Genomic DNA, 26,512 nt, shown 5'->3' on the forward strand with positions numbered 1-26,512 from the left:
CAGAGCAGAAGGGGGTTGGTTGCCTCTTCTTCGGGAGGGAAAAGCAACAATAGCAAGAACTCGCAAGATGCGAAGGCAAGCCAATCCAAGGGTGACACCTTTTTCTTTGACGGAATCAAAGAATCAAGACCTATCTGGCAACAACTCCCTAAGAAAAATAGGTTTTGCACACATTGCCAACAAAGATCTAGCCATATGGAGGAGGAGTGTTGTCCCAAGGCCCAAGGTCTCCCAGCAAAAAAGCCTCAATAGACCCCTGCGACTGCACATTCCAATGGGGCTACGCCTCCCGCTTTTGCTTCATCTTGTTGGACATGTAGTATGCGGATAGCCTTGGAAGACAGTCTCTTTCACTAACCCTGAGGGATTGTCTAATTGGTTTGTAGATTTAAATCCAATTGCACTTCATGCATCCCTCTCACCTCTCTCTCCACCTCATCTTGTGTTTCATTGGCAGAGATCTGCTAATGGGCATACACGATGGTGACCACACTCTTAGACTAGCCTATCTCTAGGTTCCTTAGGATACCCTCGATCAGTCTAGCATCCATTTTTTGTACTCTTAGAGTTGGGCCCATAGGATTCATTATCCTTAGCTTTTCCATTCTTATGTCTTCTGATGCATTTACTCACACACATACACATTCATTGCATTGTACTTTCAATTAGCTTTTTCTTTTTGTTATGTTTTGCTTTGGAGCATCTCACTACTGACCTCTATACTTGCAAATTCTTATCTCTTTTGCAGGGTTTTGTATTTCAATCGGACTAACATACAAGTTTGTCTAGTCCTACCTGGGCTGGAGACATGGGATGCATATCATTCCCTTCATGGTTTCATCTTCCTAGGAGTTTTGCTCTTCTACCAACACAGAGGCTTCCCCTTCGAAGGCGGATCGTACAGCATCTCTCTTGATGCTATCATGGCAATCACTTTTCCCTCGCTCTTCCAATTAAGATGTTTCTTCTTATCATGGTTCTTGGCACCACATGAAGACCGACATTTGGCTCCTCTTCCTCCTTCGGCATCGCCATCCTTGGTATCTACACACTTAGGCACTTTGTCTTCGACATCGGCTTCTTTCCCCCGTTGTATCTTTCCCCTTTGCATTGCATGATTTAATCATCTTTGTACTAGGATGCTTGGGCAAGTGAACAATTTCCCCATGAGGGACATTGTCTAAGTGGCACCTACTGCATGAGCATTCTTTTGCATGTAGCATACTTTGTATCTCATTGTGCAGAGCACCATTTGAGCAGCTCCTAGGCTGTTTCCACCGACGGCTATTGTCACCACACCACCATACTCCTTCCTCACATAAATACCTCATCACCTTTCTTTTCCTCGTCATTGACACCCTCGAGTGGATGGGTAAGCTTGTCTTGTTTTGTGATGTGTTGGATGTACCCTCCCTACTCCTGTCTTCTAGGTCATTGTTCCTCAATCAGCCGCCTCCCATTTCCATCCGCCTTTGTAAGGCTTGGTGGGCCACTGGGCAACCGACGTGCACTCTTTGCCCGATGCCCTGTCCTCTCTGGGGTGACTACTTGGACTCCCTTGGTAAAATACCCATCGCCTCTATAATCTTGGTAGGCCACTGGGCAGCCGACGTGCACCCTTCATCCGATGCCTTGGCTACTTTGGGGTAGAATGCCTTGGGATAAATAAAAATCAAAGAGGCCGACCTAACCTTTCCGCTCCGTTTTGGGCCTGAGAGGGGGCGTTGAGCTAAAACATGCTTTTCAACAAAGGCATTCTTAAATAGCCCCAAAATACACTTAATTAATGAAAAACCCTAAAAAGGGGAGTGGTCCAAGAGAGTTTCATTGGTTCCCCAAAATCCCTTAATCTTTGGGACGCCTTTCAACATCTATAAATAGACAGGCTGCCCCCATTCAACCTTATTCCTGTCTATACAATTTTCACACCCTTGAGTGCTAATTTCAACCATCAATCCACACACACGTGGCTGTCCAGCCCCAAAGACTGTTGCTGTGTTTGCTCCTCCAATGTGTAGGCGACAGCTAGCAGCCCGTCTCCATCATCACGCGACCTACTACTGTGTTTAGACCTATGCTACACCTGATGACTGCATCCACAGCTTGCCTTTGCTGTCATCTTCCCAAGCAACAGCTTCCTCCATCAAGGGACAGCTCCTCCACACCATGCAACAGCCACCAGCCCTCTTCGTCATCTATCCAGCTTGCGTTTGGTGCTCCAAGTTCTCCTGACACCTCTGTTTGCTGCATCCTCTCCATCTTATACTCCGACTGGTTGTCACTGACTTGGGATCTGTCTCCAATGGACGTCACTCTCCGACACTTTGCTCTACCCTTGAGTATCTGTGCACTCTTACATTCATTTACAGTATTCATTCACTTCAGAGTTGTGTTCTTCTCTCCCTTCTTCTATCTATGTTTGAGTTTCTGAGTTTGAGTTTTAAGTTTTGTGTTTAGGATTTGAGTTTTGCTTTTTGTGTCTAAATCTCACTCTTTGTGTTTCTATCGTGGTCGTACACTCTATGTTTCCTCAATACAAACCCTAGCAGTTTTCTTCACGCCGCGGTCTTGGTTTCATAAGATGGACAAGTTCTTATAGACTCATAAATACCATTCTACCCCTTATGACCTGAACTTATATGTTTGATCTACTGCAGAGGGAATCAACTACATCCTACTGTACGTTGATGACTTACTCATCAAAGGCTCAGATTCTGTTGCCATAGCGGAAATCAAGGAAAATCTTAGTGCTACATTTGCGATGACACACCTCAGTTTGTTGTCTTACTTCTTGGGGATGGAGGTAGTTCGATCTAGGGGTTGTATTCTTGTGTCACAACTCAACTCGTGGAAAAGTTCACTATGGATGAGACATGGCCAGTGGCCACGCCTCTCGATCCTACTATCCACTTGTCGAAGAATATCCTAGGTCGGTCCTTCGACGCGCATACCTCTAGGTCTATTGTAGGGAAACTTCTTTGGTTAATTCATACTAGGCCAAACTTAGATTACTCGGTCAGTATTTCACAACACCTAGGATGTCACATTGGATTGCATGTCTTCATGTGTTGCGTTATTTCCAGTGTACTTATTCTTATAGCCTCACTAATGGTTCTGGTTTATATTTGCAAGGGTACACTAATTCTAATTGGGCAAGAGATCTTGACACCCAACATTCCCTCTTCACCTTGGGCACGACTCCCATTTCTTGGTATAACCATAAGCAAGAGACGGTGGCGGCTTCCATGACCGAGGCTGAGTATAGGGCTCTCTTTGATCGCACCACCGAGACCATCTACCTGAGGAGCTTACTGGCGGCACTTCACTTCCCTTGTGACTCTCCCACCGTTGTCTACTGCGACAACCAGAGTGCCATTGCCCTTGCAGGCAATGCGATCATCACACCATGGACACAACATATGAAAGTCCACTTTCACTTTTCCAGAGAGCAGGTTGAGCTAGACTCTATCCGCCTAGAGTTTGTGCCATCATCAAACAATTTTGCAGATATTTTGACCAAAGCGATCAACTGGCCGATTCTTCAGTACCTTCTACCCAGGATCGGCTTGGGTACACCCTCCTCTACTTCTTTAGATTAACGGGGAGATGGCACTTTTCTCTTCCTTTTTCTTCCAATTTGAGAGTGTACAGCTACTTCTCTTGATAGTGACAGTAATGATGCTTACAGATGCTTACAGTTTTTAAACATTTCTTCATTCATTTATTATTTTGTATTATACTTATGGACATTTGTAACTTCATCCACACTGTCAAGATGACATGATTGTAAAAGGACATTTGGACAAGTGAACAATTGCCCTGCGAGGGCACTCTCCAAGTGGCACTGTTGCATTGCATTTTGTGTAAGCATTACATCTTACATCTCCCTTTGCATTATCCCATGCATTGGCATTCTGTTCATGTAAACATGCATCTGTATACATTTATCCCTTTTTGGTCTTTTGAAGTGGTTGACTCTGGATCCACCCTATTCGTGGCATTGCACATGGTAATCTCCAAGGCAATTCTCCCTAGCTTGATTGCTTGCTTTGCTTGTCTTGCTTGCTTCACATCTTTGTTATATTTGTGTCACCTACACCTTAGTCATTTTCCTTCTTCACTGACACCCAGTAATGATCGGGATAGTATGTTTGTTTTGTGAAGGTCTTGGATCTGACAATCCCTTATTACTCTCCCATTTGGGACACAGATACTCAATAGGACCAAAATGTTAAATCTATCAAAACTACAAAGCCTTTTTTTTTTTTAAATCCATAGTTGATTCCATCCACCTTTGCAAGACTTGGTAGGCCGTTGAGCAGCCGTCGTATATCCTTTGTCCAATGCCCTGGCCTCTCTGGGATGATCACGTGGGCTCCGTTTGTAAGATCACCATCGCCTCCGTAGTCTTAGTAGGCCATTGAGCAGCCGGCGCACACCCTTTGTCCAATGTTATAGTTGCTTTGGGGTGGGATGCCTTAGGATAAAAGTTTTTTTTTTTTTTAAGGCTTGGTTGGCCTACTTCTCGTGGAACCGTTGTTGGGCTTGAGAGGGGATATTGAGCTAAAATTGCATTAGATTCACTTAAACAGTCCCAAAACATGCTTAATTAAGAAAAAAAACCTTGTTTATTTAAAAGAAATGCGTTCTTAGAGAGTGTTTGTATCCCACAAGCACAAATCCACTAGGGAGGGCCCAAACTTTCTATAAATAGGTATACTGCTTTCCATTCATCCTTAATCTCGTTTTTGTAGTTTCGGGTATTTTCAACTTACTGCCCATACCCCCTTCGCAGGACATCGCAGTCTAAGCTGTCCATAGTAGTCTTCACTCATCTGGCACTTGTTTCTAGCCCTTCGTCATCAATTTGCTACTGTTTCTAGCCAGGTGACTTTGTTGTCCATCATTCAGCTATCGACAACCTGCCACATCAACATACTACTGCATTTGCAAGCCCTAGTTGTCACCCTGCAAATTTTATCTCTCCAGCTATTGCCATCATCTCCTCATCCTATCGTTGTTATTTTCTCTCTTTGCAACCTGCATTTGCTATTTTCTCTCTTCTCCTAACTGCATTCACTATTTTCTCTCTCCTCACTTGCATTTTTAGTATTTATCTCTCCTCACCTGCGTTTTTTATCTTTCTCTCTCCTACAGTACCATGTCCATCAAATCCAACCTTCCTTGGCTGTGTTTGCTAGTGTTCGACATTCAGAGACTGCCTTGATGCGATTTGGAATTCGTTCAGAGTACAACACACTCCCTAGCTCATTACCCCTGCCTTGATCCTTAAGATACAGGAGTTCAAGGTACAATATCGATTCACTGCTAGTGTGTTTGTTGCATGAGTGTTGTATATTCAATAGTCATATCATTTCATTCATTCTCAGTGTTCATTGTCTTTGAGTTACCCTAACCCCAACTGTGTTCTATCAGTCTGTGATTTGTTGTATGGTGTTAATTGTGTTTTTGTGTTAGGATATTTTCTTTACATATGGTATAAGAGCAAGGCAAAAATAACAAGGTGCAATGTAAAACTTTCATTATATTTCTTAGAATTGAGTTACATTAAAAGTTTTACCTAGTAAGCAGCTTATTTAGGGCACTTAAGTTATTAACAAACCCTGACCTAAAGTTTTGTCCAGTGATCAGCTCACTTATGATTAATTCGTAAGTCATTAATTAGCTCTTAATCAAAAAGGGCATCCAATTAAGAAGCAACCGGTTACTCGTTTAAAAAGCTTATCTTAGCTATTTGGGGCTCCTTCTCTCTCACTTTAAGCAACCCAAGTTTGAAGATAGATATTCTTCTCTTCTTTGTTTTAGAAAGTGCAAGTTTCAACCATGGAATATGAGCTAACAACGTGGATGGAGTGTGGACAGCAGCCAATCCTCTCCTACTAGCATAGGGATTCCATTGGGCAACCTTGTAACTCCATATACAACAAGGTATGCTACTGTTTTTTAACTAAACAACAAAAAAACAAGATATTACAGCACTATGGGCTTGATATTCTCTCTTCTCCTCTCAGATTTCCAATCTAGTGTACTTTCTAGGCAACTTTGTCGCCAAGAAAGCGACATTCTCCCAATTTCATTGCGAGAAATCCCTCTATTTGTGAAAGTAACAACGTGGTGGGATTGCATGGGAACTTTGCAAGATTGTCTAAGCAAATGCTCCACGAAATTGGGTTCAAATGCTAGTTATAAATATTAGGGTTTGGCAGACTAAAGTATTTATTTGCATTTTTTGACATGCTATAGTTGGTTGGAGGCCAACATTGAAGGTAACAAGGTCATTTGCACCCGCGCATCAGTGGGTCACAAGAAATTGCTGAAATACAACTATTTGTAATCAACTTGGAGTGTACAGCAGTAATCTAAAGAAATACCGAAAGGGGCGCCAAGCTTTGAGGCCAGCAAGTGTTAGGTGTGGTATATGAGCACTCTAGCTCCACTTGTGTGGATTTTTCTTGCTGAATTAAATGTTTGCTACATGAGATCTACTACCCTTTGGGCTTCTAAAGCTTGATTTCATGGTTCCATTGCAAGGACATCACCATCTTTCTAAAAAAGCTGAGCTTTTGTTCGTCTTGTTAGAGGTAGAGTAATCCCCTGGACAAGCAGTCGGACACGTCAACAACGTACGGCAAAGTGCCATGTCAGCAGTACGGATGTCAACAGCCACATCAGCAGTCTGCATAGGTGCCATGGGACAACCTATAGTCAGACAGTATAGGCTACAATCGGACAATTTTTTATTATTTTTTGCAGTCGGCTGCATTTAATACATACTACACTGCACATTTTCTGCATTTACATTCTCCTTTTCTCTCTCTCTCTTCTCTCTGTGTTCACTCTCTCTCAGTCTTTGTCCTATGCTTCCGCATCATTGCACTCTGACATGGTATCAGAGCGGTAAAGATGGACTCACTGAGTGTTAAACCTATCTAAAGAGGAGATTCCAACGTGACACAAGGCTGCGTTTCCAAGATTTGAAGGCGAGCGGGAGGGCTGCGCATCGAATCAAGGCTGAAGCAAGCGTGGGCGTGTGGGAAAGGAGTCCAACTGGTGAATTTGCTGCAAGTTATTGCTGTTCGAAGGGAAGGAAGACTGCATTTGAGGCCTTCCATTGCAGATTTTACATTTTCATCGCCTCCAGCGGGTGAAGAAGGTTTGGGCAGTGGAGGAACCAGCCCTAGAAGGCTGCGTTTACACAATCAGAGGGGGCTGATTTTGCGTTTGTGCAAGCATTGCAGGTGAACATGTCTACAGAGGCTGATTTGGAGTTCTAGGCGATCATGGACAGGAAGGTGGCTGTCCTACCTGCTCTTCCATCGGATCAGAACCTTGATGGTGGCAATTACCGCATCTGGCAGGTGATGATGTTGTCCATTTTGGAGTCTTATGATTTGGAGGAGCTTAGTGTTGGAGGAGGTCAACCGACCCTCGGTACTAGATGAGTCCAAACTCTCTTCCAGTGCTCTCGTGAGAAGTTGACCAAGGCCCAGTCTCATTGGGACAAACTAAACGCCAAGATTCATTATTTTCTTTTTCTGTCTTGCACTACAGTCGTGATAGCTCACATCGAGCACTTGACGGTGGCTCGAGAGATATGCCTGGAGCTCGACCAAATGTACAACCGGATGACCCTGATGAAAAGGGTTTCTTTGGAGGTGCAGATGCGAACCTTGTCCGTGAATAAGACTTCTTCGCTTTGGAAACACATCAACAAGCTTCAGCAGCTTCAGATGCCGGTTCAAAATGCGGGGAAGCCTATTTCTTCCAAAGACATGGCGATCACTTTACTGTCCCAGTTGCTACCACGATTCGGTACTTTTTCTTCCGCCCTTATTGCTTCAGGGTGAGAGTCGACTCTTTGGTAGGAAGAGTTGGTTCCTATGGTCTTGGACCAAGAGGAACAGTTGAAGGGACAGAATGCTTCCAAATCGGAGGCATTGGTTGGTCAAGCCTCTCAAAAGAAGCGGAAGGACCAAAAGAAGAAAGAGGAAAACAAATCCAAGAAGGACAAGGAGAAGAAATCGACTTGCCATATTTGTGGTAAGACTGGTCATTGGAAGAAGGATTGCCCTGACAAAGACAAGAAGGACACCAAGAAGGACACGAAGGATTCTGGAGCAGTGACTGCACCCTCATCAGCCGCTTTTCTACACTTAGCAGTCATTGAGGACTCTACTTCGAAAACTTCTGATGTTGCAATGACAGCTCCCCAGGCTCGAGAGTAGATTGTGGACAGTGGTGCCTCACGGCACATGACTCCTTCCAACGGTGTTATCCATTTGTAACCTTCACGTGGGCAGATTCTCATTGGAGACAGCTCTTCTATGTCTATTGATGCGCAGGGTGAGATAAGCTTATTCCAGATGGACGTGGTGGTACCCACACTTCCCAGGTATTGCGTGTGCCAAGCTTGGGGTATCATTTACTTTCAGTCCATAAGATTTGTTCTCTTGGCCTCTTGGTGAAGTTTGACAGTGGTACTGTTCGAGTCCTTGATTGTGGATCGAGAAAGGTTCTCTCTGTAGGGTATGAGAAGGATGGCATCTACAAAATGCTGTCCTCTACAGCTCTTACCTTTCTTCTTCTTACCTCTTAGACATAGTCCGAGCTATAGCATACTCGGCTTGGCCACCTGAACTATGAGTACCTTCGGAAGGCATCGCAAGGGTCCTTTGTCCGTCGATTGCCAGACATAGTGGTGAGCAATCAGCCATGTGTCTCCTACCTTCCTGGGAAACTGCATCAGGATGCAATTCCCAACAAAGCTTCTAGGCGGTCTACTTCACCCATAGAGCTTGTATCTACAAATCTTTGTGGCTCATGAGGACCAAGTCCCTGAAGGGGAGCTTGTACTTCATGTTGATCATAGATGACTACAACAGGATGACTTGGGCCTATTTCTTGACTTTGAAGTCAGAGGCTTTCTCTCGCTTCAAGGATTGGCTTTTCTTTGAGGAAAACCGTTCTGGCCGACAACTAAAGACCTTGTGTTCAAACAAGGGAGGTGAATTTATGTCTAATGAGTTTGCCCGTTTTTGTGCAGATAGGGATATTCACCAGGAGTTTGCTAATACCAACACTCCCCAAGAGAATGGCATTTTGGAGCGGAAGAACCAAAGTGTGATTGAGATGGCGCGCACCATGATGGAGCACTGATAGACACCTCAGTTTCTGTGGGTCGAGACAGTGGCTACCGCAGTTCACATCCTCAATCGATCTCCCACTTCGACCGTTGGCAGGATGACACCTTTTGAGGCTTACTTTGGGACGAAGCCTAATGTCTCTTATTTCAGGATCTTTGGGTGTAACGCCTATATGCACATCCCGAAGACAGAGCGTGACAAATTCAAGGCAGCTTCTCGAAAACAAGTTTTTGTTGGTTACAGCTCTCCCAGTCATCGTCTATTTGATTCAGTCAAGCAGGATGTCTACACGAAAAGCGATGTACGGTTCGTGGAAGTTCCGACCACAAAGGGGGGTGAGGAGCACCCCGTCCTTGGAGATCCAAGGAAGAGTTGGGCTCTCGAGACAGTTCCTTTGGAGCCAGAGCCTCTTGATGAAGATTCTTCTTCTAATTCAGAGTCTTCTCTTCCACCGCCCATCCACGAGGAGCTTCCGCCGGTGGACGTACATGATTCTTCAGCAGATGGAGAGCGAGGGGAAGAGGTTCATCCTCCTCGTTGGGCCCGTGACACACTCCGAGATTCAGGGATCGAGGGGGTTCCCTGAGAAGTGGGAACCGCAGGATGGACACCGAAGGTTACAGAGGAACCAAGCACATTCTACGGAACTTGTTTGCTCCAACTATTGTTTGCTGACCCGTGTTATGCAAGATCATTCATTCATTCATTCAAGTTCTAATCTTGAGATTTGTTGGCTGAGACAGATTGTGCTCGGGCTGACGGAGATCGAGGTCATCAAATCGGAGACACACGCAGATATTTCCTCTGGCCCCGTGTATATTTCTGCACTCTTATACAGCATACTACACTGCAGATTTTCTATATTTACAGTCTCATTTTCTCTCTCTCTCCTCTTTGTGTTCACTCTCTCTCAATCTTTGTCCTACGCTTCCGCATTGCTGCACTCTAACACATCTCGAGGTGCTAACACATGCATTTTGGCTTATTGTAATTCAATTATAGATAGCAAGGTTTTTACTTCCTGAAAACTGTATACAGCAAGGGGCAAATAGTAAAAGAGGTCACACAACAATGCCAATAGGAGTGAGGAACCAGAATCCCCTCCTAAAAGGCACTCAACACATGGGTTTTAAGTCACCAAATGCTGAAAACACTTCGGGAAAACAAGCAACAAATGTGAACGGTGAGCATGCAGCTCAATCACATGTAACTCCACAAGTCCAAGGTACTCAAGAAGCAAATGCAATGTTCAAGCACAATTGGCTAGTGCTGTTATCAACTTGCAATAGTGAATTCAGCAACCCCAATTTGCTGAATTTATGCAGTCACTTCCCAATGTTAAAGGGAAAAGGATTGCTTCACATTCTAACCAACCAAGTGAGGGTCATGAGAGCAATCTTCTTTTCAGGCAATAGTATTGCATATACTGGCACCTGTAATGCTGAATGTGCAAGGAACTCCAGTTCAATAGCATGATCATCCATTAGGGAATAATGTGTGCAGCATATCTTGGCTATTTGGGGCTCCTTCTCTCTTAGTTTGGGCAGCCCAAGTTTGAAGACATCCATTCTTCTCTTCTTTGCTACAAAAATTGCAAGTTTCAACCATAGAATATGAGCTGGCAACATGGGTGGAGTGCAAACAGCAACCAACCTTCTCCTTTTGGCGTAAGGATTCCATTGGGTAACCTTGTAACTCCATATACAACAAGGTATGCTATTGCTTTTGAACTAAATATCAAAAAAACCAGTTATTACAGCACTACAAGCTTGAGACTCTCTCTTCTTCTCTAAGATCTCAAGTCTAATGCACTTTCTGGGAAACTTTGCCGCAAAGAAAGCAGCATTCTACAGTTTCATCATGAGAAATCTCTCTGTTTGTGAGAGGAGCAATGTGGGATTGCATGGAAACTATGCACAACAATTCACTTCTTCTTTTTTTAATGTTGGGGATTTGCTCCATGATATCTACTTGTTAGGGGCAATTCACATGACATTGGGAATTCTTCATTCTTATACCCAATAAAAATAGAGGCTTTTTAAATCTGAACCTGCTTTCTTCAAATTTCTTCATTAAAATTTTGTCATTTTTCAATTTGAGCTCTCCACATGGCATCTACCATCAAGATGTCAAGATATGGCATCACAATTGAAAATTTCTGGAGTGTCAGCTTCTCCATCTGGAAGGCAAAGATTCAGCTCATACTTATGCGAGAAGGCGCATGGAGAGATGTCTCCACTAACGAGCTAGAGCACGCTTGGGGCATCGCACAACTTTCATTAAGAATGGCTCGAAAAGAACGAAAGCGCATTCACCATCATCAGTCTCGGCCTCTCTAACAACCTTCTTCATCACCTTGATCTTACAAAAACGGAAAAAGAGGTATAGAATGGCCTTCAAACCACATTTATGGGAGATATTAATAATTCCAAATTATTTATAAAGATGCAATTGTTTAGTATCTCCTACAATCCTTCAGAGACTCTTAAGCAACATCTTGATCATTTACGTCTTCTTTACCAACAATTGACCGCTCTCAATAGTTGTCTGGATGATGATGATAAAAAGACTGTACTTCTTAATAACCTAAAGAAAGAAGCATAATTCCATAAAACCATGACAATTCTCAAGGTAGCTTGAGAGATGAAATATGAACAAATGTTCGCCATCCTTTTGGATGACGAAAGGTGCAACAAAGATGCTAACATAGTACCAACAGCCTTCTACACCAAGAAACAACCGCCCAAGTGTCGAGCGTATTGGCCACACTATTAACCAATACTACAAGAAGAAAGACAAGCAGGAAGACAAGCAACATGCCCAATATGCCACTGCTAATACCTTATCATCAGATAGTGATCTTGATCAGCCACCTATTAGTTCTGACACGACCCTTAATATATCTATTCAATCATTGTCTCTTGACAATCGTGAACCCTATCAATCTGCTTTTTGAATCAAATCCTAAACAAATAAATAATGTGTTTTGGAATTAGACACTGACCATGCCTATGAATATGTTAAAGACCTTTCCAAACACTTATTGTGGGATACTCTACTTGGATTTTTAACCAAAATGATTTGTACTTTCCTTTTATGATTCTATTAGAAGCTATATTTCAAGGGAGACTATAACCACTTCTCGTGTAACCTCTAAGCTGATCCTGAAAGCTATTACCATGTATTTTGCCTCTAGTCATGTGCTTAGTGCCTCTAGGCCACGCTGGCTTTTGATCAACCTTTGAGCCATACAAGTTAGGAGCTACTTCGATTGTAGTATGATGGCTTGATGCTAAATATGGCACTTCATGTTGTTATGCCTAAATGTCATCCTTGTTTCACTTACATGACTTTAGCAGGGATAGACTACTACCCTTTCAATGCTCTCTTGATGCACCATCTCTCACTTTGAGACACTAAGAGATTGGCAAGATCATCAAACAAGATCTAGTATCCAATTTGGATACTACAAGTACATGGCTAAACACCAATATGCAAGATAGCTTTTTATCAAAAACGTCTCCTCCATATATGGATGATGACTTTATTGTTTGCCTAAGATGTATAGATGCCCACCTTTCTCGTGGAATCCAATGTGCTATTGGAAAGTTGCACACTTCTTCACACCAACTAGAGATTGAGACTTGTAGATAACATCCATACCTACTTAGGAGAGCATATGCCAGATTGTTAAGAGAACTAGAGAGAGAGAAGCATCACATCACCATTGTTCAGCCTATCATGAGATTCAAGGACACTTTCACTGTCTACTCAAAGATGGTTTTGAGCCGCTAGTGAGAGTCATGGATTATGTTGATTAGAGACATCTTAATCTCTCCTCTTGGAGATATGAGGGCTTACATAGACTCTCCTCCTTGAGGTAGAGCACCAATACACTAACGCCCTATCCAAACACAAATTAGAAAATTCTTCACAAGGAGTACCCAAGCAACTTCAAATGTTACATTCTTGGACATCCAAACGGGTACTACCAATGCTAACAACGATGGTCATAGTGTCCCAAGTGCAAAAGGATTGCTCTTGCTTAAATCATAGATGCGGTGCTTTAAATGAGAACACTCCAAACATTTCCTATGATTGTCATTGTTTGCGAGAGATTATTCATCAAGTACCTTCCTCCCTTAGACTCTATGTTACTTCTTTTGGATATAGCAAGCTGATTTGGCTTCTTGGACCTTTCCCAATCAAATTGAAGACTTATGAAAATTACCTTTCATTGGTAGGCTTCTACACAATATGAAATTTTTGCAATGTGGCTACCTTTGATGCTATTGCTTCCAACGGTTGTACTCATTTTAGAGGATCTCTGCACCAATATCTCTTTGATACCTTGTCACTCAAGGATTGGATAGACCTTCATATGATCCTTTCCATGAGAGCTTTTGAGCTTTCTTACTTTCACTCACTTAGAGCCACTACCACTTCATACATAGATAATCACTTAAGCATGTTCACAACCTTGTCACTCAAGGATTGGATAGGCCTTCATATGATCCTTTCCATGTCACTCAAGGATTGGATAGGCCTTCATATGATGCTTTCTATGACAGCCTTTGAGCTTTCTTACCTTCACTCACTTAGAGCCACAGCCACTTCATACATAGACAATCACTTAAGCGTGTTCACAACCTTGTCACTCAAGGATTGGATAGGCCTTCATATGATCCTTTCCATGAGAGCTTTTGAGCTTTCTTACCTTCACTCACTTAGAGCCACAACCACTTTATACATAGACAATCACTTGAGCATGTTCACAGCCCATACTACATAGCCTATAGGGATAGTAACGCACCTACTATGACACGCCCCAACAAATAGAGTTCTTTTCGACAAAACATCAAGCTAGACATGTGCTAAATTCCCTTATCAAAGATTTGGGAAATGGTTGACCGGTTTTCTTCCAGATTATCAAAGAATTTGAAGCTCTTAGTTGGACAAGATAGAAGGACTTAGGACAATATGGAAAGAAAGGAATCATGCATTTCTTGGAGCCTAGATTTTTTAATACCTCCAAGTTATTAGTTGAAGTAGATATTGGAACATTGGACAATATGAAAAAGAAGAAATCTGCATTCCTTGGAGCCTAGACTTTTGATACCTACACTTTCTTTGAATATTCATTGCAACAATCCCTACAATAAAGCTACTATATTGATGATATGTGAACTTCTAACATGGCAGTGTAAAAAAATTACCCTAACACAGAAGCATAAACAGAAACCGTACGACAAAGCACAGACTGATAAAAGACCACAGTTAGGATTAGGATTAGGGTAACTCAGAGACAATGAACACAGTTAATAAATGAAATGACATTACTAATAATACGATGCTCATGCAGCAAAAACACTATGCAGTGAATGAATACTGAACCCCGAACTCCTGTATCTCAAGGATCAAGGCAGGGGTAATGAGCTGGAGAGTGTGTCGTACTCCGAACGGATCCCAAATTATAGCAAGGCAGCCTCCGAATGTCGAACATCAACAAACGCAGCAGTGTGAAGCTGGATCTGATGCAGACAATAGTGAGGAGAGAGAAAGACTAAAAACGTAGGCAATATGTGAGAGAAAGACTAAAAACGCGAGCAGGACAGCCTGCAGGAGAGAGAAAAACTAAAAACGCAGACAGCAGCCTACAGGAGAGAGAAGGAATAAAAACGCACGTAGCACGTGAGAGAAAGACTAAAAACGCAGGCAGGACAGCTTGTAGGAGAGAGAAAAACTGCAGCGACTGCAGCAAAAGAGAGAAAACTGTTAGGGCGGCAACTGGGGACTGCAAATGCAACAATTTGCTGACGTGGTAGACTGTACGACAGCAGTGCAGATAATCAGCAGTCAGTCGCCAGGCAGAAACAACAGCAATCAACGTGTGGAGGGTTGGAAATAGGCGCCAGAATGTAGAGAACAGTAATGGACAACAAGGACTGAGATGTCCTCCGCGAACGGGATGTGGGTAGCAAGCTGATAACACCTAAAACCTGCAAAAACGAGATTAGGGGGGAGAGTGGAGGGCTGGCTGCCAATTTATAGAAAATTAGGATTCTAGATCCTCTCCCACTTAACTCTCTCGATCTACTCCCCGTTTTAGGATTTTGGCTAAAATAAGCCTAAAATAAACAAGTTTTGGGATTGTTTAAGTGGCTAAGAGCAATTCTTAGCACGACACCCCCTCTCAAGCCCAAAATAGGGCGAGAAAAGTAGGCCAGCCTAAATTTGGACTTACCCCAAGGTGTCCCACCCCAAAGCAGCCAAGGCATTGGACAAAGGGTACACGTCAACTGCCCAGTGGCCTACCAAGAGTACAGAGGCGATAGTTATCTTACCAAGGGAGCCCAAGTGATCACCCCAGAGAGGCCAGGACATCAGACCAAGGGTGCTCGGCGGCTGCCCAAGGGTCTACCAAGTCCTACAAAGGCGGATGGAATCAATGGACTTTTTTTTTTTGGAAATGTTTTGAAAATGCATAAGTAATATAGAGGCAGCAGCCGATTAAGTGACAAATAGGAAAAGATAAAGAGAGTTTTAAACCCAAGTCAAGCACAAAACTAATAGACCAATCCCTCGCACTGACTAGGATAAGTACCTAAGGATGAGAACAAATGTGTATATATGTCAATCATGTGGTGAATATATGGAAAGGCAAAAAAGAGGATGGTGGGCTTAGCAAGACAAGCAAGCAAGGATAGAGAAACTGCCGTTAGGAGAACTACCATGTGTTATACTACGAATATGGTGGATCCTAGAGTCCACCAAAGACCGAAAAGGGATAAATGTGCACAAATACATGTTTACATGAACAGAATGCCAATGCATGGGGTAATGCAAAGGGAGATGCAAGATGTCATGCTCATGCAATATGCTATTCAACGGTGCCACTGGGACAGTGCCCTCGTAGGAAAATTGTTTACTTGTCCAAGTGTCATTTTACAATCAGGTCATCCTAACAGTGCAAATAAAGCTACAAATGCTCATAATACAATACAAAAAATAAGTGAATGTAATGTCTAAAAACTGTAAGTATCATCATTGTCACGATCAAGAGTAGAAACCGCCCCCTCTCAAACTGGAAGGGAAAGCAAGAGAAAAACACCCTCTCCCCGTCAAGCTGAAGAAGTAGAGGAGGGTGTACCCAAGCCGATCCTGGGTAGCAGGTATTGAAGAAACGGCCGGTTGATTGCTTTGGTCAAGATATCTACAAAATTATCTGATGAAGACACAAACTCTAGGCGAATAGTGTCTAGCTCAACTTGCTCTCTGGAAAAGTGGAAGTGGACTCCCACATGCCGTGTCCATGGTGTGATGATCGGATTGCCTGCAAGGGCAATGGCACTCTGGTTGTCGCAGTAGACAATTGTGGAAGAGTCGCATGAAAAACGAAGTGCTGCCAGTAAACTCCTCAGATAGATGGCCTCGGCGGTGCCATCAAAGAGAGCCCGGTACTCAGCCTCAGCCATGGAAACCGCCACCGTCTCTTGCTTACGGCTGGACCAAGAAATGGGAGTCGTGTCCAAGGTAAAGAGGTAGCCGCCATGGGAACATGGAGTGTCAAGATTTCCTGCCCAATCAGAATCAATACCCCTACAAACATAAACCAGAACCGTATGTCAAGCCATAAGAAAAAGTACACCACAAATAACGCAACACACGAAGACATGCAATCCAATGTGACATCCTAGGTGGTGTGAAATACTGACTGAGTATGCTAATTGAGTAAGCTAAATCTAGCCTAGTGTGAATTAACCAAAGAAATTTTCCTACAACAGAACGATAGGTATGTGCATCCAAGGACTATCCTAGGGTATCCTTCGACAAGTGGACAGTAGGATCAAGCGGCATGGCCCACTGGCCGTGTCTGATCCGAAGTGGTAAGCTTACCTATCTTGTCATCAGGCGTACGCGCGCGTGTGTGTGTGTGTATACGCACGACACCCAAAGACTCTAAAATGGGAAATAACATGCAGAGAGCCAAAAAATGCCTCATACAGGGTCTTCTGAGGAAGAGCCGCAATCGAACACCGGTTGAGGATGTACACCAAAGTGTTAACAACCTCAATCCAAAGGCGCTCAGGAAGCTCTGCTGCGAACAACATAGAGCATGCCATTTCCATGACTGTGCGGTTCCTACACTCTACGACTCCATTCTAAGAAGGAGAGTTGGTAGAGGTGAGCGGGCGAGAAATGCCATGCTTCTGTAGAAACTTGAAAAACTCGTGGAAGATAAACTCACCGCCGCTATCACTCCTCATGCACCCAATGCGATGATTAGTCTGGTTATGAACCAGCAACACCCAAGCAGAAAAATATATGAAAGCATCTGACTTATGCTTGAGAAAGTACACCCATATGTATCGAGAATGATCGTCCATTATCAAAAAGAAGTACAGCGCACCATTCAAAGAAGCAGTAGTGAATGTCGGCCCGCAAAGATCAACGTGAATCAATCTAAGAGGCTTCTCAACTCTATGTGTAGACTGCTGAGGAAATGGGATACGGTGCTGCTTCCCGAGCTGACAAGCTTTACAGACATCTCGAGCTAGCTTCAGGCGTGGAAGGCCCTCAACTAGCTCACGACGTGACAACTCATAAAGTGAGTCATAACCAAGATGCCCTAACCAAAAATGCCAAAGACGCTCATTGTGTGTAAGCTCCCGAGATGTGGCTAAGGCCTGAAAGCTATGGAACACGAAACCCTCGGCAGTTGTCTCGGTGACAAAGTGAGTCATGTGATATAGGCCATTAGACTATGCCTCACCACGAGCAATCACTAAACTAATCTAAGAGTCAAGAACCTCGACTATAGTCGCTGTAAAGAAAACTGCTCGCCCCAACCAGCAAAGCTGCTGAACAAATAACAAGTTCATCCCAAGCTAAGAGACATGATATACATTGTCTAGCGAAGCCAGATCCGAACCCTTGTCAGTGGCAAAATTGACGCAACCTTGAGCCTGAATCTTAACCGAGGAGTTCTTTCCTGCACGGACCCACCTGATTACAGGGGCTTGGGTACGGAAAATGTCCTCTATAGAAGTCATGTAATATGTAGCTCCACTGTCCACAATCCAAACTGGAGCTGAAGTGCTCGGCTGTGACGAGTAAGTCTCTACAGTAACCTCGTCAGGAGGCAACTCACAGATGTGAACGAGACCCGTATCGGATGTCTCTACGAAGACGATGTGGACCTCTGCAAACCAGTCAGACAAGCCCTCTGGAGTTGAGAACGTTGTCAACTGAGATGGCTGTGTAGAGGCAATGTGAGTCTGACCTTTAAACTACCCCTTGCCATCACCTTGCCTCCCCTGTTGGGGATTGCTTGACTGAGGAGCGGGGGTCTGAGACTTAGGTTTTGGTATTGTGCCTCATGCCTTTGATTGACACTCGTCGTCAAAATGGCTAGCCGTTTGACAATGTTGATAATACCTATTCTTTTTAGGTTCATTTTGCCACCCTAGTTTAAGTTGTGACTAGGAGTTTCCTTGAGAATCCCCAGATTGATTTAGCTTTTGAGTTTGATTTTGATTTTGAGTGGAGGTTTGGTTTGGTTTGCCATTCCCTTGTTGCCCTTTCTGAGAATGAGCGAGAAGAGCCCCCTCTGAAAAGGAATTCATATGAACTGATCGAACAACCGTGCATAACGCAACAACTGACACTCAAATTCATAGAATGTAGCCATGGTAGGCTTTAAAACTATTCCTTCCACAAAGTTGAAGTATTTCTTGGGGAGTTTATTGAGGAACAATGTGACTTGATCATCAGAGGATTTGGGAGTCCCCGTAGTGGAGAATTCAGTGAGGAGACGCCGATACTCAACCAACTTGACTTTCAAGTCATCCCGGTTAGTGATTTTGAAAAGCTGAAGCTCATGGTTAAGATTAATACGACGGGTCTTATCCCGAGCCGCATAGCGGTCAGTCAAGTATGCCTATCGCTATGACACTAAGTCAAAATGCTGAAGCTGAGAATGAAACTCAAGCAATAAGCCCTACATCTGCTCGACAATAGCGGAGACATTCCTAGCCTTCCATGAGCGGACGACCTCGTATGGAACAAATGCGAGATCGAGTTGGGGTTCCAACCCCTGCACAAGATCCCATAGGTTCTTTGAGTCAAAGACATATCTCATCAAATACGACCTACTAAAGTTTGACCCATTAAAACGAGTCTTGTCATTGAATGCATTCTTGGCAGAAGATGAGCCAGAACCATGAGGTGTCGAGTAGATGGTGTAAGATGATGGTGGTAAAGATGGTGGAGGTAGATGTGTCTAATAAGAGAAAGAGGGAGAGGGAAGAGGTGGGTAGGCAGAAAGAGAATGTGAGTGTCCAATGAGTCCTGATTGATACGGAGGCACTGAAACATGAATGTTTTCATAAGATGCTGGTGTAGATGGAGACACTGGAACACAGTAGCCTTGTCCAAAGTGAGGCTGGGACACAGCAGGATGACCAAAAGGTCCACTAGACAATGCCATGGAGGCAAACTGTGGAGACAACTAATCCACACTCGAGAGAAACTGAGTGGGATACCCAGGCTGCAATGATCCCGAAAGTGTGTATGAGATAGGTGGAACACCACTCGGCTGAGGGAAGGATGAGGTCTTAAAGGATGTGCCTATGTTTCCATAACCCCTCAGTGTGATGTACGGTGCGACATGAAATGTATGAAATGAAAATGTAAATTATCTAAATGGAAATAATGAAGCAGCGAAAGAATGTGGTGGAATGGGTGAGTTTTGAAAGTGAGATATATGAGGTACAGATTCTTTTTGTTCATTTTTATCATTTAAATACTGAAAATGAAACTATGAAGATGATGATGCACCATGTAATGAAGTGAAAGGAACACCAAATTCATTTTGATTATGTGAAGTAGACGGAAAAGAAAGAAGGGTAGAAGAAGAGTTACCTGGCTTTTTCTTATAATCCCCTCGACATGTGTTAACATACAAGAATTTGTCCTCAAGAGAACCTTTTCCGTAGTCAACAGACTGGACTCTTTCTTCCACATGATCTCTACCAGTATATTGCAAAACAGAAGAGGTAAAAGAAGAAGACACAAAAGACGAATCAAAAATACCTTGCACCAGAGAGAACGAAAGAGTCTGAAAATATGAAAAATACTCTAGATATTGCTCTCCAAGAGAGAGGCCCATCCCTGATGGAGGTCTCAACAGCCCTACAACATCATCACACTTACGCGCAACATCTAAAGAGTGAAAATCATACATACCTTCATTTAGAAGCTTTTCTTTAAGGGCAAATCCTTCAGTCAAGCTCCTCAATCTTCTTTCGTCAATAGGCTATGATCTGTTTATATTCTTCAGAGATCAGCTTGCCTATCTTTTCTTCCATGTACTCAGATATATCTTCCACCATGTTGGAACTTTGTGGAGTAAGCTGATCGGCCCACTCTCGCTCAGTTCTCAACATAGGTTGTTTTGGAGACAAAATCGATGATGATGTGTTTAAAGTCATTTGAACCTACTGTTCTTCTTCCTTCTTGCAAAGAGCTCTCAAATCAAAGGCCTAGGTTTCTCAAAGAGTATCAGGCTCTGATACCATATAAAGAAAATACCCTAACACAGAAGCATAAACAAAAACCGTATGACAAAGCACAAACTGATAAAAGAACACAGTTAGGGTTAGGGTTAGGGTAACTCAGAGACAATGAACACAGTTAATAAATGAAATGATATGACTACTAATAATACGATGATCATGCAGCAAGCACACTATGCAGTGAATGAATACTGAACCTTGAACTCCTGTATCTCAAGGATCAGGGCAGGGATAATGAGCTGGAGAGTGTGTCGTACTCCGAACGGATCCCGAATTACAGCAAGGCAACCTCCGGATGTCGAATACCAACAAACGCAACAGTGAGAAGCTGGATCTAATGCATACAGCAGTGAGAAGAGAGAAAGACTAAAAACGCAGGCAACAGGTGAAAGAAAGACTAAAAACGCAAGCAAGACAGCTTGCAGGAGAGAGAAAGACTAAAAACGTAGGCAGGACAGCCTGCAGGAGAGAAAAACTGCAGCAACTGCAACAGGAGAGAGAAAACTGTTAGGGCGGCAGCTGGGGCTTGCAAACGCAGCAGTTTACTGACGTGGCAGGCTATACGACAACAATGCATATGATCAGCACTCAGTCGCCAAGCAGAAACAGCAACAATTAGCATGTGGAGGGCTGGAAACAGGCGCCAAACTGTAGGAAATAGTGATGGATAACAAGGGCTGAGATGTCCTCCACGAACGGGGTGTGGGCAGCAAGCTGATAACACCTGAAACCTGCAAAAACGAGATTAGGGGGAAGAGTGGAGGGCTGGCTGCTGCCAGTTTATAGAAAATTAGGATTCTAAATCCTCTCCCACTTAACTCTCTCAATCCGCTCCCTGTTTTAGGGTTTTGGCTCAAATAAGCCTAAAATAAGCATGTTTTGGGGCTGTTTAAGTGGCTAAGAGCAATTCTTAGCACAACAGGCAGTGGTTTGACAATTCTTTAGGAGAATCCTTGTTGAGGACTATCCCCTCTGTGCATTGATAAATTAATGAGCAGTTGTTCACTTAAAAAATTTGTGGGAGGGATGTGTGTATGTGTGCGCACGCATGCGTGCGCATGTGGATGTGGATGTGGTTTACCACTGTTTTGACAATTCTTTTGGAGAATCCTTGTTGAGGACTATCCCCTTTGTGCATTGATGAATGAATGAGCAGTTATTCCACACAAAAGAATGTGGGGTGTCTCTGTGTGTGTGTGTGTGGAGCCTCATACAATAGAGCAATTACAATTACTTGTTATAGTCATACACTCTGGTTGATATGGACCAGAGTGACAATAATCATTACAGTGTTAAGATTTGATCAAGGTTACAAATACATAAAGAAAACTCACCTTTAAAGCTTTCGGTATCTGTAGTGTATGTACCCCCCGCAGAAGATTGAGGTTTGAAAACAACATATCAAACTTCTGCATTAGCTCAAAGCGTACTCTTTCACGCCTCCTGATCAATTCATTGAGTTTTTCTTTATTAAAGACAAGAACAGGACCAAAAACAGAGTTTTCACTGGAGACATCTGTCCAATATTTTAATGCATCTTGTAGCAAACTAACTCCTTCACAGGAGCTGCTTCGAAGACCAGAACTGCCCTCTGCAAAATTGCCACTTTCAGCAAGTTTTAACAACACTTGCAGCTGATGTCCAGCCCGGATAAGGGGAACGCATATATCCGTGAGAAAGCAAGGTACAGAGGCTGACTCTCGCACCTGATGATTGACATCGCAAATGAGAAATTCTCCTTGTACAAATTTGGTGCAATGAGTAGATCAGTCAAAGCTAATAGACATTTCAGCTAGAAATCAGATACAGATTTTCAAATGCAGATGGCTGACGCTTACCTTGAAATATGTTGAAGGGTGTTTTTCTCCAGGCTTACAAAGTGTTGCAGAGCCTGCCAGATCAGCTGATTCATCCACAATAAACTCTTTGTAGGGGTCCTTGACAGTGGCAGAGTAGAGCCAAGTCTGAATAAATGTCAAATAAGGTTGGCAAGCACAGGAAAAAAGATATTGGAGAAGCTCAGCATGAATTACATCTGCCTCCTGCTGACAAGGAAACAGTGCACAAGAAGATACTTTACCAGAACAATAAAAGCTCTGAGATCACATTGTATTTGCTTGAAACTAAGCTCTGGAAACAGCATTGACTAATTTCCAATACTCACATAGTCAGTCAGTATAACAGAGATATGCTAAGCACTTGCTAAAGGTTACAGTTTATAACAACATCTTGAGAGCGACTCAATTCCTCATGTTTGGTGAGTGCAGTGGGTTGCAACATCTTGAAAGCAGCTCAATTCTTAGTTAAATGTGCCCTTCAAGTTCTAATAACTGAAACCCAATGGGTTGAGCAGCTAAAACATTAAAGTTCTGTAATGCCTTCACAGTGAGAGCAACCTGTTGCAGCTGCTAAATAATTATCCAATGTTGACAAGCAAAGGACTACATTCAGAGTTAGAGATGGTATTTGAGCAGAACATCCCAAAACCTACTGTGCACCAGTATTGTCAGGCACAACCTCCACAATCTTACATGACCTGAACTTAAAAGGTTGTAGAAAATCCACCAACTTAGCTGAACACAAGGCTCCAGTTGAGCATCAACAGAGAAAATATGAAGCAACAGACATGCAAAAGCAAGCTAGCCCAAGGAGGACAGCCTTATTGTCGGTAGGCCAGACTGGCCAAAGTATCACCTCTACTGTGGTTGCGGTCAAGCAAGGATAATAGTATATTGTTGGAAGGCCACAAGAATAATAGTATATTGTTGAAAGTCCACAGGGATTGAAGCATCACCTCTACTAAGGCAATAGCTAAGCTTCTACTGGTTCAGCATGGAAGCTTCCCTACTCTGCTGAGGCCATCCACCAATTTGTCATGAACAGAGAGAGCCCAAAGCGCAACTTACAGAGGCAGAAGATAAGAAAATGATCATAAGTTGTACAAAATAAATGATTGTGAGTCCATTTGTCCAAGAAATTAATAGCAGAATAAGTCCTCAGTTTTCCTTCTGATCCAGTATATGGCCACCCCTCTTTTTCAACAATAAACAAATCCATTAAGGATAATTGATATTGTCGAGCCCACGACAATCGTAATGAGTTTGTCCTGATGCTTTACTGCTATTGAAAGAAAAAATATCAATCCATATGGTCACTCTCATCCTAGCAGTCCAGAGTGCCTACCATAACATCTAACAAAAATTTGTTTTATGTCATCATCCAAAGAGCCAAATATATTTCAAAAATGGATCTTGCAGAAACAAAAGCATTAATGGTAGCTGCCATGGGTCTCTAGACCGTGTTGAGAAATGGATGGAAGAATCAATCCCCTTCCCATTGAAAAAGCTTTGCATAACAATAACAAATCACCCTTTGCATTTTGTCAAGCATTCTTCTATTTAAGTGCAGTTCCAAGAAAAATGTGTGTGATACACTACAAGCATGATAATCCATAAATACCATACCAAACAAAGGGAAGAGAGACTTACTTTAATTCAATTATTAATACCAAACAAAGGAAGAAGCCTCACTTTTAATTGAGTGTAAAGAAAAGTAAGCAACTCTACTCCTTTCAAAAATTTGCTGAAGTCTGGAACTGAACTGTCAAATGGCACACCTATAATCGCAAGGTCTCCTTCCATAAGCCAATCTCCACTTCCTGTAAGATTTTCATCTCTTACCCTCTTTTCTCCATGAATCAAGCATAATGAAGCCAGTACTTGAAGCTGCAACCGAAGATTGCTAGTGTGTAAATGCAGTTCTAAAAGGGTCAACTCTCCAGAGGGAAGTCCAATGACTGCACCAACATTCTCTGACAATGTATAGCCCAAAGAATCAGGAGAATCAGCTGCTCTTCTAAGTGATGCCGATGCAAGTAATGTGTTCAATGCAGCCACATAACCTTGCAAAATGCACTTCACAGCTCTAGCAAAAGCCTGATTCACAAGACTGTAAGGAGGAAAAAGGTGGAGATCTTTCTCATACAAAGCTGTTGGATTTAAAGAATGTCTGGTTTTTGGTTTTCCCTTTCTTTTCTTTTTTGTATCTAAGACAGGAGCTTCTTTGTCATTAACAATACATCCAGCACCACAGCTGTCTTTGGGTTTCAGAAAGAAATCAACAAATTTGTCCAGTTGACAATGTACATGGCCAGCTTGAGCTATATCAGAGAGCATTTTTCCAATAGCTTTCGTGCTGGCTGATCTCTGCCATAGCGTTGACAGCCTGTGTAAACTTCTATCAGCTGTTTGACAAGAGAAAACTTTTGCCAAAAACTCTAGCTTGGCTACGGCTGCTGGGTTTCCTTGTAGAGCATTCACGCAACAATTGAACAGCTCATCCTCCTGCAGAAAACACATAAGTTGGTGGCACTTGCATTCAATTTGGGAAAAACTGAAAATTATTCCCCAATGTAAAAGTTTGCTTTTACGCTAATAATGAAAACATATGCTCTAGATAAAAACACCAAGTCCACTTCATCTGCATAATTACAGTAAATTTAGAAGAATAAGATCTTCAAAAGCCCTGGTTTCTAAGCACAATTCTCCTAGCTGGCTGGTATGACAGTACTCAGGCTGAGTATTCTTTGGTTGTTTGAAGAATATAGACGATCTCTGTAATTTCCATTGCTTGATAAATGTAAAGCCTACACACGGACTATTATTGACTGGAATGGTTAACTAGGCATCTTCTTTGTCACAGAAAACGACTTAGCACTTTATGTGTGCGATCTAATAAGCACTTTGAGTAATTGAGCTTCCATTGGGAATACGTGTGATATAGCATACAGCAACTCACATTGTTCTATTATTATTGAGAATTTGAGATGGCACTTTATGTGTGCATACGAGCTTGAAGTGTTGATATTTGTAACAGGACCAATGTAGGAGCATGTAACATTCTTATGTCTCCCGAGAATTCGAGATAGCATTTTGTGTGTGATTGGACATGGATTCTGAATAACTATGGCATGACTCGATTAGCATTTCCTCCTAGATGGAAATTTTGAAATGGAGTGTCGATGTAGATATCCGTGAATTGACTAATGCTTCAGCAATTAACGTGAGAAAATGTGAAATGGCCATGTTAATGTCTAGTTTTAGGGATGCCGCTCTGTCTTGCAGGTGCACTCGTGATGCTCTCATCCATCGTGCACATTAACCCCAGAGCTAGGAAGCCAGGAATACCGAGAAGCAAAAGGTTGGGAAGAAAACCTACCCGGATGGAGTTGAGCTGGAAAGAATCACGGATCTGAGGAGAGCCTTCCCAAGCGGCAAGCTGCGGGTGAGGATCGATGGTGCCAGTTGCCCAACCACGGGCTTCGCAGAGATGGCGATGCTCCCAGGGTACGGATGTGAAAGATGCGGGCTGAGGAAGATGAGCCGCCGACAGCCAAACCAGCTGGGTGCTATCTGGAGCCCCCATTTTCTTCTTCTTCCCGTGAACAGTTCGGATCTTGTGTTCCCGCGAAAATAACATACGTATTGGTAGAGCGAGGTCACTTGGGGACCACTTTTAGTAGGACATGTGTATTATGTGTGTGTGTGTGTAAAATTTAATTATAAACATAATATATGTATAATTACTCAATTAACATAATAATCGTGTCACAAATATGCAAGCATAATAACACATTATTAATTACTAATGAATGGTTCATATAATAATCCACACATGTACATACACACACATACATATAAAGATATGATTGAATGTATAGTTATACTATGTGTTAAAACAATAATTCAATGTATTGTTTTGTGCATGTTAAAA

General features: G+C 42.8%; 1 protein-coding gene across 10 annotated transcripts in view; it reads right to left on the reverse strand.

Annotated features, from left to right (window-relative positions):
- The window catches only part of LOC148020431 (Spc97 / Spc98 family of spindle pole body (SBP) component), a 117,898-nt gene extending 91,703 nt beyond the window's left edge, over positions 1–26,195 (reverse strand). For 8 of the 10 annotated variants that reach the window (XR_015694963.1, XR_015694964.1, XR_015694965.1 and 5 more), the window contains exons 1-4: positions 25,958–26,195; positions 24,271–25,083; positions 22,579–22,785; positions 22,075–22,446 (exon numbers count right to left, since the gene is read on the reverse strand). Coding sequence is in view for 7 of the 10 variants with exons in the window: in XM_087700732.1 (XP_087556858.1) it covers positions 22,075–22,446; positions 22,579–22,785; positions 24,271–25,083; positions 25,958–26,164 (1,599 nt within the window). In the remaining 3 variants the exon portion in view is untranslated. The remainder of the gene's footprint in view (positions 1–22,074; positions 22,447–22,578; positions 22,786–24,270; positions 25,084–25,957) is intronic. The other 2 variants (XM_087700734.1, XM_087700737.1) reach the window with 2 other exon arrangements.
- Positions 26,196–26,512: the final 317 nt, after the last annotated feature.

The sequence above is a fragment of the Lygodium microphyllum genome, chromosome 19 (genome assembly GCF_053477565.2).
Source record: "Lygodium microphyllum isolate KBCC chromosome 19, Lygodium_microphyllum_v1.1.10, whole genome shotgun sequence".
NCBI classification, from domain to species: domain Eukaryota; kingdom Viridiplantae; phylum Streptophyta; class Polypodiopsida; order Schizaeales; family Lygodiaceae; genus Lygodium; species Lygodium microphyllum.